At 42.7% G+C, this 18,498-nt stretch overlaps 1 protein-coding gene across 1 annotated transcript in view; it reads right to left on the bottom strand.

Moving 5' to 3' along the window:
* Positions 1-18,090, bottom strand: part of PLEKHO2 (pleckstrin homology domain containing O2) — a 28,289-nt gene extending 10,199 nt beyond the window's left edge. The window contains exons 1-3 of the mRNA XM_039359281.1: positions 17,938-18,090; positions 4,842-4,994; positions 2,589-2,705 (exon numbers count right to left, since the gene is read on the bottom strand). Of these exons, the coding sequence (XP_039215215.1) occupies positions 2,589-2,705; positions 4,842-4,994; positions 17,938-17,946 (279 nt within the window). The 5' untranslated portion in view covers positions 17,947-18,090. The remainder of the gene's footprint in view (positions 1-2,588; positions 2,706-4,841; positions 4,995-17,937) is intronic.
* Between the last annotated feature and the right edge of the window lie 408 nt (positions 18,091-18,498).

Below are 18,498 nucleotides of genomic sequence, written 5' to 3'. Positions count from 1 at the left end.
AACCTAGAACTAAGGAGAAATTTCCTGACTGTGAGAACAATTAACTAGTGGAACAGCTTGCTTTCAGAAGTTGCAGATGCTCCAACACTGGAGATTTTAAAGAAGAGATTGGACAGCCATTTGTCTGAAATGTCACATGGTTTTTTGGCTGAGCAGGGGGTTGGACTAGAAGACCTCCAAGGTCCCTTCTATTATTTTGTTTAAAAAAAGAAATGATTTGGATAAGATAATCTCTGCCATCGACTGTATATCCCACCTGTTTGCAACTGAATGGGTATCAATCCAAAATGTTGCCAGATCTGATCATTTGCACCTTCTAGCCATCATTCATTCCCTCCCTTTGTATTCCTGCCTTTCTATCTGGAGCACAAGACAGCAGCGTACATAACACTGGGCTCACGGCCCTTTTCAGCAATAGGATGTTAGGATTCGATAAAGCATAATGAAAGCCATTTTGATTTTTGCTACAGCCCAGCCCAGGTTTTGGAGTAGAGATAGCCACAAGAGCCGGAACAAGTTATGCAACCTTGAATTTGCAGAAGGCAGAGCCAGGTACACCAATGATTACAGTGGAGTAAAGCAACTTCTCTCTTCCCTGGATTTTTATTTTTTGCTGCCAGGGAGGAGTTAGCAAGCAGTCTCATTGGAAGTAGAGAAGTCAAACTTGTTGGATGGCCATCTGCTCTTTCTGAACTCCCAAACAACTGAACTGGAATCACCCTTATTTTTTTTTTAAAAAAAAAAAAGTCATTTACAATAGCACCTCTACTGAACACAAGGGGCAAGTTTTTTTTTTTTCAGTAATTTAAACTCTAAGCACAATCCCAATCAGATCAAACTTCCTTTTTGCCACAATAAGTTGCTGGCTGGAAAGCAGAGCAATGGGGGGGGGGAGGAAATGGGAGGGTCAGACTCTGTTTGGACAAAGGGGAAAAAAAGAGAGCAAGAGAGAGAGATCTTGGTTCCTTCCCAAGGAAGCATGCTTTTCCCATGAAGTCAGAGTAGGATATTCTCTCTCCATAATCAGGAATGAGTCTTGCCTGAATGATCAGACTTTTGCCCTCGTTGTAGGCTTTAGATAGTTAAAGAGTTGTATCACCAGCTCATTCTATGATGATTTTCCATTATTGGATTATCTGTTCTTGGCTGCCTGGTTGAATGCAGTTATACAATCCAGGGAAGAGGCTGCCAATGGCATAGTCCAGGAGATGAAAGAGAAGTAACTGAGATGTCCAAAGAAAAGAGCACCAGAAAAGGCCTTACAAAGGTTTCAAACTCTTCTGTCTATCCAAGGTATGTCTTCCCTGGAGAAGGACACATCTGAAGATGGACATGATCTTCCAGTTACGACATACAGCTGTCTCTGAACAGAAGTTTGGAAGACATAGTTCCAGTCTTGTTTATTATAAGCGATCATAATGAGCACAAGACTGTTCCAGTCCCAGGGAGTGAAGATGGGAGCCCACATAATATTTAAGGACAAATCCTTATGCGTGAAGGTCTATCACAATTAGATCTATATGCTGACCTTCATAGAGATTGGGGCAAATTGCAAAGTAAAAATTAAAAAAAAAATCAAAGATCAAAGATGGTCCTGATTTTTCATGCCTGACACTTCGTGTAACTTCTGCAGAATTAAGCTGGTTGTAAACCTAAAGTGCCCGATTCCCAAAGTTTAAATCTAGGTTTATCCAATAATTTCTGCAACCGTCAGAGAAAGAAACCACGCTATTTTCATTCTGCAAAATTAGGAGCCGCATATTTCCAGTTGGTTTGAGCACCTGAGTGCATTATTTTCACACTGTTTTTTCCCCATAGGTTGAAGGGAGGAAGACTTTGGCCAACCGTGCAGCAGATGGAGAAACAGAACCATGTTGTAACTCCTAGGTGTTCCTTCAAAGTTCAATCAAATTCAAGCCATTCCATGCCTTCAAGTTATACTTCTCCCTACAAGTGGGATGCTAGTGAATATACTATCCAAGTGCAATTGTGTCAGAAATTGAGCCTGTTACTCCACAGAGCATCACCACTGACAATGTTAAGTTGTCCCACAAAGTATCTTGTAAAGCCAAAAGCCAACAAAGGAACTGACCAACACCTTCATGAAAGCATATACATATGGAAAGCATGCAGAGCACATGGTTTCTGGGATTCTTTCCTGTTCCAGTTGTGGCCAGAAAAGACATCTGTATTTTCTTCTGTGCAACCAAGCTTTCTCTTTGTATTGGATCTGGGTGCTTATGTAAGAAACAAAAGGCAGGCTTATGTATGCTTCACTCTGAGTTAAGAGGGAGGAGTTCTTAAGAAGACAGCACTCCTTAGGGATACACTGGTGGATTGTTTTTCAGGAATGTTTTTCTCCACACTCCTAAGCCTCTCAGACTCAACCTTTGTATGGTGGCATCTCTTTCAACACCAAATTTGGTCCCATTCTGTTATGTTTTCAGAGAGAGATTCTGCTGAAGGATGTAGCTCCTTATATAATTGCCAACATTCCTTTGGAAATCGGAAAGAATAAATACAGGGAGGGAGGGAGGGAGGGAGGAAGGAAGAAAGTAGTTTCATATAGAACAGAAAAGACTTCTTACCTTGCAACCTGGAGAATGGATTAAAATGAATCTGTTTTTCCTTTTCAAGAGGGCTCGCAAATCTTGGCATCTATCGTAATGCTCCAGTTCAAGACTCTCAACACATTTCTGTTCTGCCTGTAAGAGACAATATTACATTTTTTTTTTCTCTACTGCAAAGCATGAGGTGTGACACACCACTGCAAGATAGACACTGACTCCAGACGAGGGAAGTCTGTGTTTGTGCTGCACTTCAATTCAATCTCTGGAGTCACCTGTGTGTGAATTGGGTGGCTATGTAAATTTGCTTAATAAACAAATAAATAAAAGCTTTACATCTGCTTCTCTCTCACAGCAATGGTCAACCAGCTCTAACGTACTTCATGAGCCATCCTTGTTGAGGCTGCTCAGAGCAGCAATGGTCTAACAGGGTCAACATGTGCCATCCCAAGTCCCCGTCTTGTACCACCTGTTGGGTTAAAATATTCTCAACAGCACAATTAGAAGGTTGCAAAGCCTCCCCAAATAAGAGGATATAAGAGTAATGCAGGCAAAATTCTATTGCACCTACAACAGCATCCCTTTGTGTGTTTGTCTGCATTGAAGGTATCAATGCAACTCAGTTCCATACATGGAGATTCTTTTTCTGATTAAAAAGAGGGAAAACTATGATTCTGAGGTAGGCCTATCGTTGTCCTCTACATTAGCCTTCCACAAATGTCAGCCTTTCTGGTAAGTGGCTTCCAGCTATCATGGTTTTTGATAATTGGCAGAACTGAATCTTTCTGATGCTTCTCAAAAGTTGTCCCACAGACCATCCAGTAGAGGAAAGTAACAAGGTATATGCCACCATGGACATAGATACTTTAGCCAAGAAAAGGCTACTAGGCTGGCAAACCACCCAAACAGCTGGAAGCTGACAGCTTGGATCTACACTAATGATTCATTCACATACACACAAGCTATCATATCCAAACCACAAAGCCACAGTTGTATTATAATCCAGTTTCAATGGATCCATATACTGGACACTGAACAGGCATATAGGAGGATTCACCTTATACAGTATTCACGGGGGAGTAATTTTGCCAAATTTGACAGACACACAAAGCTTTGCGTTTCTCAGATCTAAGCAACTTCTAGCTACCTAAAAAAAATAGTTAATAATTTGGGATCTTAAAGGTGATGTTCTAGAGCAGTGTTTCCCAAACTTGACAATTTTAAGGCATGTGGACTTCAACTCCCAGAATTCCACAGCCACCGATTCTGAGATGATGGGTTAACTTCTTTCTGCTTGACATCTTTCGTCGTTATTGGCATGGGTTGCTCAACAAGAAGAAAAGAGGAAGCACCAGGAAGGAAGAGGACGACTACGAAGAGGGTGTAAAAATAATCTCAGATCGTACAGTGTACAGTATACACGTAGAGGAATGCTTAAAAATAGTGGCCACAAATTTAAACCCAATCCATTTCATCACAGTGGGCCAAAAAACTAACCAGCTGAATCATCTCCCTGTTCAGTTGACTGCTTCATGAGTGGCAACTTCCAAGAACCCTGCTCATGTTCTTCATTTTCAGCTTGCAAACCATTCTGTGGTCGTCCTTTCAAATCAGTTTCCCCAATCCTCATGGTTTGCCAAATAGGGCAACAGAGCCAGCCTTAAGGGTTATCCTTCACAGTTAAACCCCCTCATCTAGAAAAACACTAGCCCAGTTGTACTACCTGCCTTAGGAACCTCAAGAAGGGAAAGGATTCCCTGATCAGTCGTGACCGATTCTAGGAAGCGACGCTCATCTCCATTTTTTAGCCGAGGGAACCAGCATTGCCTGAAGACATTTCCGTGGTCATACGGCTGGCACAGTTGCATGAAGTTTTGCCAGTCCCAGCTGTGATCACTCTGCAAAGGACTACCTGTATTTCTTTTATCTATCCCAGGGGTAGGCAGCCTTGGCTCTTTTATGACTCGTGGACTTCAACTCCCAGAATTCCTGAGCCAGCGTGGCTCAGCTTGGAAACCTCTCCCTTTCCCCTCAGCATGGCTGGCTCAGGAATTCTGGGAGTTGAAGTCCACCAGTCATAAAAGAGCCAAGGTTGCCTACCCTTGATCTACCCAATGCTTTAATAGATGGTCTCTGGACCTAAACTTTTAACATTAGAAGAAACATTCCCAGTAAGACAGAGAAGAAACCAAATTTAAACAATCAAGGAAGACCATTTCTGTGTTTGGAACAAGTCCGTGAGTTTGCTGAGGTTTTTCTCTCCCCTTGTCTTACCTCATCTTCGTACACCAAGAGTTGGGTTTTATTGAGCCGGATGTAACGTTCTTTCCAAAGACTCAGAAGCCCTCCACTGCTCTTCTTGACCCAGCCAACTTTATCTGCTGAAGAGGGACTCTTTGACTTCTCCAAATTTTCCTGTTTCAAACCCTAGAATCAAACCAGGAAAAAGAAAGATATTACCAGGAATTCATAAACTGCTTTTGCAAAAGTCCTGAATTTCTAAGTTTTCCCTCCAAACCTCAGGGATGATGGAGAGTCCCTTAACTCTGGTTCAATAAGCAAAAGACAATTTTCACCCAACACACATGGCCACAATGAAACAACAGTATTATGGTTTCAATCAGGGGTCTTCAGACTTGGTCCTTTTATGACATGTGGACTTCAACTCCCAGAATTCCTCAGCCAGGCAGGCAGGCTGGCTGGCTGAGGAATTCTGGGAGTTGAAGTCCACAAGTCATAAAAGGGCCAAGTTTGAAGACCCTTGATTTAAATAATATGTCAATTCAGAGGCGTTCTAGTACCGTGATATATTGCTAACATATAAATAACACATCTGGGTAGCTCAAAGGACGCCCACACATAATACTGTGTCAAAGTATATGTGTTGAAGGTGAACAGAAAAATATTTGTTGGCACATGCTACGCAAACTACCCAAGACATTTGGGGGCTTGTGTCAAAGTATTATGGTGCCCTTTTCATCACTTCTAGGTCCACATTACCAACCAAACAAGTGACACATTCAAGAATATTGATGATACAAGAAGGTCTTCCACCACATCTGAGGTCTATTTGGGGCAGGCTGTAAGGCTCACACAATTGTGCCATTCCACAAAGGAATGCTTTCATGACTGAGCTGCAACATCTGTCCTTTGCAACCACAATTTCAAACTGCCCCGTGGTAGGGCTGGCCCTGAATGTCTTTCTTATTGCAATGTGGAAGCTCTTTTTTTTTTAAAATTAATTCTTCCCACCAGAGGCACTCCCAACAGGAACATCAGGGCAGTCCTCATTGGCTCTCTGTGCTTGCTGATCTGAAGCCTCCCCTTGAGCTTGAATGGAGGACGAGAAGCCAAGGAAGGAAGGGGGGGGGGGGGGGAAACGCTGGAAAGATGATTATACATTGAAGTACAGGATGTTCATACATCAAGTCCCCGTGGCCAATTTATAATGAAATAAATGCGAGAATACTCCTCTGAAGCCAAGAGAACGTTTCTTGAGTTCTTCTTCTTCTTTGGAAACACAAAACAAAACCAAAAATTAAAAGGTTCCTTCCCATTAATATGAATTATGAAAACAAAAAAGGAACGAAAGCTTAACGTACAAGTTTAGCTTCTTGCCCTGGCAAAAATATAAGGCCTCTGGCTTAAACTGGGTTTCTCCACCTAAATAACTGCAGCCTGGCCGTCCACAAAGCAATACTTCCCCTTCTGGCTCAAGCCGATTGGGAAACATTCACCTACGTGCAACCCAGTTCTAAATCTGCTTTTAGACATTGTCACACAGTACTAGAGAGGTACAATACCTTGCTTGCTTGCAAGACCTGAAGGGTAACAAAGCTATTTCTGTAATCGTGGTTTGTTCCAACGTTTGCCAATGTTATTCCTGGACGAAGAGGAATACAGGTAGTCCTCAACTTATGGCAGTTTGTTTAGTGAACGTTCGAAGTTACAACAGCACTGAAAAAAGTGACTTAGGCCCGTTTTTCACACTTATGACCATTGCAGCATCCCCAGGGTCACGTGACCAAAATTCAGACACTTGGCAACTGACTCGTATTTATGATGATCCAGTGTGATGTGATCACCTTTTGTGACCTTCTGACAAGTAAAGTCAATGGGGAAATCCAGATTCACTTCACAATCGTGCTACTACCTTAACAACTGCAGGGATTCAAGACAGGTCGTAAAATGGGGCAAGACTCACTTAACAAATGTCTCCCTTAGCCACAGAAATTTGGTCATAATTCAAGGACTACCTCTATGCTATATTGAACCACGAGTACAGTAGGTACTGTAAATGCTTCTGGCCAGTGCTGTTATCCAGCACTTCGTTCACAGAATGCAACCAAGAGAAGCAACTTTTAAGTCTTCCTTTTTAAAACCCTGAAATAAACTTCAGAGACCATTCTGAAGGACAGATCTTCAACCATATAGCCTATCCTTGATGGTCTACTGCTCTTGTTGATTTAAAAAAAAAAAAAAACTTCTGATCTGGGAATCGCCTAGATCTCCACCATTAGCAGGTTTGAGCACATCACTGCATCAGAATCCCCCGGGGCACTTCCAAAAAATGTATACTTTGTGCTCTGTGTGATTTCCTCCCAGCTTCCTAAGGGCAAGAAACTTCCATTATCTAAGCCAAGCACCACTCAAGTTCTATTTCGCTACAAATAGAATAGGAATAGAATAAAATAGGAATATGGAAGGGACCTTGGAGGTCTTCTAGTCCAGCCCCCTGCTCAAGCAGAGAACCTACACCATCTCGGACAGGTGATTGTCCAGTCTCTTCTTAAAAACCTCCAGTGCTGGAGCGCCCATGATTTTGGGGATAAGCTGTTCCACGGGTTGATTGTCCTCACTGTCAGGAAGTTTCTCCTAATTGATGCTAAAAGGAGAAATTGCTTTCTTTAGATACCAGGCCTTCCTTTCTCGATCAGATTCCCAAATTAGAACTTTCTGAATAAGGGTTTACATTGTTTTGGATCCCGACTTTAAAAAAATAGGCAAATCACCTGAGGGAAGGAAAGAAATAACAGCAATACTTAAGTTTGTGCATTCCAAGATGCTGATGCATAGAGGGACATTGAAAGGGACATAATATGTCAGAAACAAAGACCCATTTGGAATCAGACGGTTGCAAAGGATGTTTAATCAAGCTAAAGAACAATGAGTAAGTCCTTGCTATACTGGAGAGAACTGCCATCAATTGTTTGTCTTCGAATCAGGCGGACAACCTATATCCTTTGGGGTGCAGGATTTACCAGCTAACATTAAGCACTATTCAACATTCTTCAAAAGCCCTCTGCCATCAAATCTGTTCAGATCTGTCGAAAACTGTTCCTCCCTTCCTGACCATTTACTGGATTAGGAGAGAGGGTGGGCAGGAAGGGTTAGATATGGATGAGCTTATGTTGATGGAAAGATGGAGAAGATGATGCCATTTCTAACAATAAAAATTCGTGATATGAATTATATATAAACGAAGATGGGGAGAAAGCCCAGGTTATATGTATTTTCTGCCTACATTAGCTAGGAATTACGAAGGCTGATTTTTCAAGACATCTGGATGATTATCTGCTGGGGAGAAGAGTCCCACTTTAGTTCCCACCCAGGTTCCCCCCCCAACTGTCTTAACTAGAAACTCTAGAGGAGTGAACCACAGATCTTCCACACAAAGTATTGGCCCTACCTGTAGCTTCTTACTAAGACGTTTAATAAGAAGATACCTGATTTGCTGAAAAGATCATCTGCACATCCTAACTAATCTTCTCAAAAGACTACCGGAAATTTTCAAGGTTAAAATTGTGAACTGAGCATCTACACTCTAGATGGCAGGCTTCCTTGTGAAGGAATTCAAGGTTATTTGGAAAGGCACGAAATTTGAAAAGCGCAATACTGAAAAAGTTGATTTTGATCTGTGCTAAAACTAAGACTCTTTTCTAGAAACTCAAAGCTTCCATTGAAAGTTTTTAAGGTATCAATTTGCTAGCCCACATGGCCTTTAACAGAGATCTAGACATGACTCTAGACCAGTGCTTCTCAATGTTTGTGTGACGGCGACCCCCGTCACACAAACGTTCTGCGCATGTGCGGTGCTGCGCGCATGGGGGCGGGGCCCCCATGCATGGCGCGCATGCGTGGCACGCCCCCATGCACGGCACGCGTTCATGGCGCGCCCCATGTGCATCGCGTGTGCGCCACCGCGCCCATGTGTGATGCGCATGCACGGCACCGCCCCATGCGCGATGCGCGTGCGCGGCGCCGCCCCATGTGCAATGCGCATGCGCAGCGGCGACCCCATGCGCGGCACACGTGCACAGCGCCGCGAAAAATGGCGGATCGCCACCTTTGGCGACCCCCGGAAAATGGTTGATCGACCCCAAATGGGGTCGCGACCCATAGGTTGAGAACCGCTGCTCTAGACTGTCGATTTGATCTAGCGGTTAAGGCATCGAGTGAGAAAATGAGAGACTGTGAGTTCTAATGTTGCCTGAGGTGACCTTGGGCCAGTCACTTTCTCTCAGCCCCAGGAAGGAGACAATGGCAAACCACTTCTGAAAAAAAATCTTGCCGGGAAAATTGCCGAGATTTGTCCAGGCGGCCTCTGAGAATCTAACATGATTGAATGGAAGAAAGAAGCCATGATTCTAGAGTTCCTCTGACACTTCTAAACAGAGAAAGGTTTAAAATTTATTTTAAATCAGCCTGCTGTTGAGTGTGTTCTCAAGGCATTTGGGACATTCATCCAATTGTCTATCAAGATTCATGCAAACATTTATGGTTTTCAAGAAAAGCTGGATTTACAGGAAACAGATTGGGCAGCTGGTTTATCTATCACCCAGTGACCCTCCCCTTGTTCACAGTTCAGATTGACTGACCTAGGCTGTAAAGAACATCTAAAAATGAATATAAATAACCAAAGAGATTAATATAAAAAAATGGGGGGAGGGGGGAGAGAAATGAAACAGAGAAATGAATTCAGCTCAGTTATCAGTTCCTCTAAGCTTCCAGCCCACTTGTCTATCAGAATCCTTCCCCTGTCCTGACCACTTTCTACAAGGGGACGATCGAGAGCATCCTGTCATACAGCATCACAGTCTGGTTTTGAGGCATCCCTGCTTCAGACAGGAAGGCGGTGCAGAGAGTGGTGAGGACGGCTGAAAAGATCATTGGCAGTTCCCTCCCTCCCATCCAGGATGTAGCACAGAAGCATTGCTTGAGCAGGGTCCATAAAATTGTCTGGGACACTACCCATCCTCTTCACAACCTTGTTTTCCTTGTTACCTTCTGGGAGGAGGCTCCGGGGTATCTGAAGCAGAACATCCAGATTCAGCCACAGTTTCGTTCCATACAGAATAAACCTTGTGAACTCTCAAGCTTCCTCCTTCCGTTATATATTCAGGATGGACAGTGTTTAATATTCATATGTTATGTATACGTAGGGGGTGTAGCTTTATACATATGTTGTATATACTATGTATATGTTGTATATAGTATGTTTAGGTGTGTGTCATGTATGTGTTCACTTTGAGAGCGGGCAACTAAATTTCATTTTTGTTGTGTGTTGTTGTGCCCACAGTAAAAAAAATGACAATAATATCTAATCATGTACCTTATTAACTTTGAATAGCAATAAATTAAAGAAGCATCACAATTTACTACTCTCACAAGTAGCTGGGATCATACTCCTCCTCCTCAGGCAAGAGATCCTATATTATTCTGGACAAATGGCAGAAGTTTTTCCCCCACGCCATCACTCTGCTAAACAACTAACTCCTACAACACTGTCACACTACTTAGTAAAGCTGTACTGCTATTATTCTCATTTTTTCCTATTACCTATCCTTATGTTCTTATGACTATAACTTTGTTGCTTGTATTTTACAATTTATATTGTTTTATTTAGTATCCTAATACGATTTATGCTGTTTGCTTAGCTAGTATCCTATGACTATTACTAAGTCTTATGATTTATGATGAATGTGTGGCATTTTATGATTTATGATGTATTTTTATGTTGATTATGATCATGAAAATCACTATTGCTTGTATGTACACTGAGAGCTTATGCACCGGAGACAAATTCCTTGTGTGTCCAACCACACTTGGCCAATAAAGAATTCTATTCTATTCTATTCTATTCTATTCTATTCTATTCTATTCTATTCTATTCTATTCTATTCTATTCTATTCTATTCTGTTCTAAAAATCTTCTAATGATGGAGCACCATCATCATTGTTTAGTATGTCGTATCCATCACTCCAGTGATGGATACAGCTCACTAAACAACATCAATAGTTTTGTGTTGGTTTCACATGTTGCAGGACTTCATCTAATAGCAGTTTCTAAAGTAAATCATGGTTTAGTGCAATGGGTGAAGCAGTCGAGGGCCACATAGGCTATAATCTGTCAAAGCACAAAGTCCATCTGTATACACAGTCCTGTAGAACAATGTGCTGAGGTCCATTATCAGGACTCAGTCATGGCCACTATGTATATAAATAAATATTGTTAGGGTATGGCGGAGAATTTGGATGCAAAATCCCTTTGCTATTTTGCTAGTTTCAGGATAGAAGTGATATTTGTTCAGTTTGTATTTTTAGAAGCTAAGGCTTAAACGCATCACCGTCTTAGCCTGGAGCATGTTCCATAGGACAATAGGATTTATTTCCAAGCTGAACTGCACAAGAGAGTGCTGCAAAATATACTGAACGTAAAGCTTAAGGGTCAACAGTATTATTCTTATGTTATAATAATAACAACAACATTCAAATTACTAGCAATAACCTAAGGTTACATCAGGTCCTAATTTGAAATCAATCTGATACGGTACAACCAAATTTCATGGTTTAGACTTTTGCCTACTGATAGCTTGTTTAGAGACAAGGCTGAAAAGAAATCTATTTTATGATATCAGGAAGTTGTGTCTTTCCTGTAACCTTCAGATCTGTGTACAAATTTAGGCATACTGGGACTTCTAACAGAAATCTTTTTGATGCAATTTTTAGAAACAGGATAGTTTTAACACTTATTCTTGCACATGTGGCCTTAAGCTGTTGCAGCTTTCAGGACAGCCTGCAAATAACTTACACAAAATACTGTAGCTCTAATATCTTGTATGCTTTGCTCCCAAATAATACAGTAGAATGTACAAGGGTGCTTGTGTGAAAGCATCACAATGAATTCTGTAGTAAAAATGCCACTGAATTTTTCTGCATAACTGATCCCAGGTCTATGTCAACGATAGATGCTTGCAACTGCTTTGAAAAGAAATATTTCCAGTTGCTGGAATCTGCCAGCTTTGTTCATCCTAATTCTTCTTTTTGTAGTTGTCCGAATGAACCAAAAAAGTGATACACCTGCACATGTTCTGACATAGATTCGCATGATGCCCTTTAGCAAATAGCAAGGTACACGTGCAGTTATTAAGTTAATTCAATACAAGTTAATTCAATTCTTTCTGACACCATACTGGTTGGATGCAAGTCTAAATGCCATGTCAAGATTATATTAAGCCTTTCTTCCTTGTCTTAAGTTTTCTTCCGAGGAGCAAATAAAAGAAAATATATTTATGGTTGGTAAAACTGACAGCCAATGTTGACATGTATATGTCAAGACGTTTGAAAAACAACAACAATACAATCTAATACAGGTAATCTTCAAGTCACCATGACAATTGAGTCCAAAATTTATGCTGTTAAATGAAACATTTGCTAAGTGGGTTTATGACTTTTCTTGCCATAGTTGTGAAGTAAATCATTGCATTTGTTGCGTTAGTAACACGGCTGTTGTGAATCTGGCTTCCTCGTTGACTTTGCTTATCAGAAGGTCGCAAAGGGGGATCACATGATCCCAGGACACTGCAACCGTCATAAATATGAGTCAGTTGCCAAGGGTCTGAATTTTGATCACGTGACCATGGGGATGCTGCAACGGTTGTAAGCATGGCTGGCTGAGGAATTCTGGGAGTTGAAGTCCACAAGTCTTAAAGTTGCCATGGTTGGGGACCCCTGATCTAACCATAAAGCACAAGTTTATTTTTATTTTTCATTTCTGTGCCAAAAGTCCCAAGGAGGCTTCCATTCCACCAATAAATGTAGACAGTATCTTTTCTTAAACCAAAGAAGTTAGTTTATCCAGATCGGCAAAATCTGTCCATTGCACCAAACGTTCCTCCATCATGGGCAACGCTGACTCTTTCCACCTCTTGTGCATACAATAATTTTGCTGCAGTAAACCACCTATTGAAATAATGTAAACTTTCTGGGCTTGGAGTTCGAACGTTACCTGGAAATCCTCAGAATGCGATCGTGGGACACTTGCAAACAACTGTCATTGAGATCCAGTTGCCAATTGCTTAAAATGCAATCACATGACTAGGGGAAGGGCAGCTGTCAGAATTTTTCACGTGAGTCATAGGTACCCTTTTTGACCTCTGCAGTAATACCAAATAGTCAGAAAGCAATCAGTCGTTAAGTCAAGGGCTGCCCGTAAACTACATAATAGCTTAAAAAGTTATATAAACCAGGTCAAAATGCAGGACAATTCCTTCCCATTCTAACCATTAAGTTAAAATAGAGGCTAAGGTTTGTTTGTATGGTTTCCATGACACCCACAGTGGTGAAGAAGCGGATGCCAGTGATGTAAAAGGGAACAGCCATGATTGTACATTAGCTTACGGCCACCCACAAGCTCAGATTGCTGGCTATAGGTTTTGTTATTGTTGTTCTTTCAACAAAAAGGGTCTAAAAACCCTTTTCAGAGAAAACTTTGGGCATTAACAGTTAAGCTCCAAGTGGCTTAACTATCTGCAGAATTACAGAATATAAATAAGAATTGTTATTATTTCCTATTTCTTCACTGTTGGAAGGCTACGCTGCAGTCAGAATGAAGTTGTCACACCTCATAAAAACAGCATTATGAAGTAAGAAGCAAATTGTTTTGAGTAAAGAAAGGATGTCTAAAAAGGAAATAAAGAGGTGCAGGCTAGCCTCAAAGGTTTTAAAAATAAATTAAACCCATCCATAAAAATAAATTAAACCTTCGGCAATTAAAAAAATATTCCAGATGCCGAAAGCAAACAATAACATAAGGATGAGAGCATCATTAACTTGTTCAGAAGCATCTAACTGTCCAGTTATTAAAAAAAAAAACATAAAACTGTATCAAACAATCCAGCAAGGTAACTTTTATATACCTTAAGCTCTCAAGGACATACGTTCAAAATACAGGAGCAGTTGCACTGTGTGTTAATTCATTTGGAAAAATCACCGCAATGTCACAACCTTAGCTAAAACTCCTGTTTTTTTCCCAACAGAAAAGACAGGAAGGAAATCACTCTTTGGTCACTCCCTAGCTGCAGAGTGGTTGAAAGGAATAATTTGCATGAAATGACTGGATTTGCACAACAGAATGAATCACAAAGTAGCCAGCCATGTTTTAGGCTAATGCATTGTGCAAATTCAGGCAGCAATGTTTAGCTTAGGGTTCCATGTTGGACTGAATCCAGAGACTTGGGTTTTAATCGAGCAAATTGTGGTTAGGGGAACCAGGAATAGGCCTACTGTGCTTAGCCTCCCATTCAAGTTGGGAAAATCATCATCAGCTACCATAAGCCAGTGCTGGGCTGTTCAGACAATGGAATGGAAACTTGCGATGTTGCTCAGCTGTAATTTTCTGGTTAACTCACCAGTGTTGAGAGATGCTCTCAGTCATCCTGGCCAATGATGAGAGAGGCCAGGATTAACTTCTTTGTGATATCTGAAGGAAAATAAATTCCCTGGCTTGGTTTTAAGGCAACCTGTTTGCAGAGAAGAGCAACTAAAATGATTAAAGGCCTGGAGACGAAAACATATGAAAAACGGTTGCAACAATTGGGTATATCTGGTCTAATGAAAAGAAGGACTAGGAAGGACAGGATAGAGATATGCCAGTATTTGAGGAGCTGCCACAAAAAAAGAAGGGATCAACTAATTTTCCAAAGCACCTGAAGGCAAGATAAAAAAAAAACAATGGATGGAAACTAATCAAGAAGAGAAGCAACCTAGAATTAAGGAGAAACTTCCTGACAGTGAGAACAATTAACCAGTGGAACGGCTTGCCTTTAAAAGTTGTGGGTACTTCATCACTGGAGGTTTTTAAAGAAGAGACTGGACAGCCACTTGTCTGAAATGGTATAGGGTCTCCTGCTTGAGCAGGGGGTTGGATTAGAAGACCTCTAAGGTCCCTTCCAGATCTATTCTGATTGATAATTCTAGTTTAAATGTGTATCTTGACAGCTCCTCTAATAGCTATCTGTGGATTACTGATTGTAGTTCAAGATTCACCTCCCTATTCTCAAGCAATGTCCCATTTCTTTAAGCATGAAGCTTAAATATCTGCCTTTTCCCTCTCTGCAGCAGGAGGCAGGCAGGCAGCAAGAGACAGATCAGCAGATTTACACCGTACCATTACCATATCCTTATAAAGCATTAAAAAGGCCATTTCCTCTTCTGAGAAGGCGGAACAGCTGAAAGGCCTGTGAAAAGCCCTTTTTGTGTGTGTGTGTGTGTGTGTGGAACACCCCCTGTGAGCAGAAAAAAAAAATGGCTTGTGGTGTGCCAGGATAGAAGTGCCCTGACAGAATGAATGCAAGCAACTTGTTGGTAGAAGAAGGCAGACCCCATTTGAACAGAGAAGAGTTGTAAAGCGAAAGGGGGAGAAAAAAAGAGTACAAGGAGAGAGAGAGCAGAACTAAAAAAAAATAAAAATAAAAGAGAGACAAATGAATCATTTAAAACTCTTAAGGTCAAGGACAGGAATGGTTTGCTCTGGATTAGGGTCAATTTAGAAGGCCTGAAGTTCAAACTCAAATACTTTGGCCACCTAATGAGAAGGAAGGACTCACTGGAGAAGAGCCTGATGCTGGGAAAGATTGAGGGCAATAGAAGAAGGGGACAGAGAAGGAGGTGGATGGATGGAGTCACTGAAGCAGTAGATGTGAGCTTAAAGGGACTCCAGAAGATGGTAGAGGACAGGAAGACCTGGAGGAACGTTGTCCACGGGGTCACGATGGGTCGGACATGACTTCGCAATTAACAACAACAAGGGTCAATTCAGATTCAGAAGCACAAAAGATGCTGGACATTCTTTTGAAAAAAATGGTTTGATAGCTGCAAGGCAAGAGCTGACTGTTCTATAAAGTTCCCATGTTAAAGATAAAATAAAATAAAAATGATGTGACCGAAACAGGTCTCTTTGGAGTTTTCCATCTATAAGTTCTATTTTTGCAACCTCAGAGCAACGAGACAAGAGTTACAATTCAGGAAACGGGAAGGATAGGTGCCGTGGGTTGCATTAAGTTGCTGTTGATAAAGCTCCTGAATAAACTACAATCCACCAGGATCCCACGACATGTTAAGCCACAAGTTCTCTGCTTGATAACCCTGATCATTCCTCACATCAGGCTGAGCCTTTCCCACATTACTCCCATCAGAGTAATAAGTCAATCAGCTTCATAGGAAAAAGACCTCCTTACCTTCCATTCAGCTGATTCTAGACCTGGCTTGGTTCTAGAATTCTAGGAAGCAATTCTTTGCCGGCATAGAGGAAGAAATACTTCCTTTAAGACAGCAACACACAGATTTTTCTTTCTGAAGAAATGCAAATTTAAATCAATGCATCTCCCCCCCAAAAAAGGCTTTTTAATGCAACTGGCAAGGGATGAACAGGAGCGTCTTCTAAATCAAATGCTAAATCAACCCCCCATCACCATTTCTGAGCTACAGTTCTAACAGAGAAAGAGGATGGGATCTGTAATCGAAAAAGCCCCTTTAGGGTGTTTTACCTCTGGTTTTTAGGCACAGCCATTTAACTGTGCAACCCCCTAATATCCACTGGCACCTGGAGCTCAGAAAGAAGGGATGCCAGCATTTTATTCTATTGGACTACCTAAGCAGCTCACGTCCTAGACCTAGAGAAAAGGATACAGAAATGCTGTTAAGTACTGGATGGCACATTGGGTGAATCCCAGGCTCCAGAATGTTCCCCCAAGTCCAGCACTTCATACATCTCTTTCTTCTCTGTCTTAATGGATCTTTGGAATGTTAGATGGTAACTCAGAGGTCATCTAGTCCATCCTCCCCCCCATCAGTGCAAAAAGAAAGAAAATAGAAAGCCGACAGGCTACATTTATACAATATTCCAAAAGGCGAGTTAGCTTAGCTCCCAGATAATTATGATTATTGTTATTGTATTATGTTTTGCAAATTAGGACGCTGGATGCATAGTTTATGTACAAACCCAGGAAATGAGATGCAATGAATAAACCATGGTTATTTTAAACACAGGTTAAGGTGCCCTACCAACACAGCTAGGGTAGCTGAAGGACTGAAAGAGGATGCAAAAAGACAGGATTGAATGGGACAGAAATTGCTGGGAGGGAGGGAAGGCAGGCTGTGTGCCCATCGGCCTGGGGGGGCGCCCCAAGACACCCTAGCTTTGCTCACTGCATCCCAAGAAGTGAGCGTTTTGCTGATGAGAGCTAAAAAGCTTGAAATAGCTATTCTAGTCTCCCATTTAATTCTTTAACTGTTAACAAAAAAGAAATTCGAACACACACACACATACACATATTTACACACACACACACACACACACACACACACACTCTTAAACATATACATACACACACACACACCAATACTCGAACTATCTCATTGCTTTTTGCGAGAAACTTGGAAGCATCAGCCAGAGCGGGAAGCAAAACTTTTCCACGTCTTTCCCGGCTTCATTCATCATCTTTTATCAACTTTGGGGGCTATCAGAGAACTAAATGCTCTCCTTCGCACCGCTCCCCCTCCCGCTTTCCCAGGCTGATCCTCCCCCCCCCCCAAGAAAACAAACCCTTCCAGCCTTTTTTTTCTTTCTTCTTCTTCTGAGTTCCCTCCGCTCCGTGTCAACTGCAATCTCGGCAGGCAGGAGAAAAGGCCTTTTTCGCTTCCCCTCCCTCGTCTCTCCCCCCCCCCAAGGCCTCCATCCTCCCTTTCCATCAGCTCTTCCAAACACATACACACACACACACACACACACAAACAGAACCACACAAGCACTTAAGAACCTTTCCTTCCCCCCCCCCCCCCCAACCGCTTGAAACTCATCCAACTTTAACTTTGGAGCAAAACAAAAGTCTGGGTTTAAAAAAACAAAAACAGAGGAGGGGGAAATAGGTGGGGGGGGGAAGGAAGGGGGCTGGCTCCCGGATTTGGGATTGCCCCCCCTCCCCTCTCCTCCCCTCCAGCGAGCCCGAACCGCGCACAGGACTGGAAACTTAACTTCCCACCCCCCACCCCAACTCTCAGCCTTTGAAAACCCCGACCCCGCGTTACTCACATCTTCCATGGTCGGGAGGTGGACGGAGGCAGCCGGCCGGCCGGCCTGTCGCTCTGCTCCCCCCTCTTTGGCCGGCCGAAAAAGGCGGAGGAATCCGGCGGGCGGTGGCTTCGCTGCCCTGACCCGGCACGCCGAAAACGAAAGGAAGAAGAAGCGCCGTTGCCCCCCTTCCCCTCCCCTCCCCTGCCCTCCCCTCCTGCCCCTTTCACGCGCCCCGGGGCGGCTCCATCTCTCCTTACCGCCGCGCTCGCGCCCTCGCCACCGAGCTGCCCACCGAGCCGGCGCAGGCAAAGCCAGGGCAAGGCAAGGCAAGGCGAGGCGAGGCGAGGCGGAGCCGAGGGGGGGTGTAAACTTTTGCAAGGCGAGGGGAGGGAGAGGGAAAGGGAGGGGGGGGGAAGCGAACAAAGTCCTGGGTTCGAAACGCCGCCGCTTGGGGCGCCTCTCCGATCGTCTTGCAACTTCTTGCCAAAGGAAGTTTCCGGGCGCCGCTGCGCAACGGGAGGGGGAGAAGACCCACCCGACCGACCGACCGAGGGAAGGAGGGAGGGGGATGCTCGGGAA

The sequence above is a fragment of the Crotalus tigris genome, unplaced genomic scaffold (assembly GCF_016545835.1).
Source record: "Crotalus tigris isolate CLP2741 ecotype Arizona unplaced genomic scaffold, ASM1654583v1 scf7180000019068.10715455, whole genome shotgun sequence".
Taxonomy (NCBI): Eukaryota; Metazoa; Chordata; class Lepidosauria; order Squamata; family Viperidae; genus Crotalus; species Crotalus tigris.
This window is presented reverse-complemented; position numbering and strand designations above follow the sequence as displayed.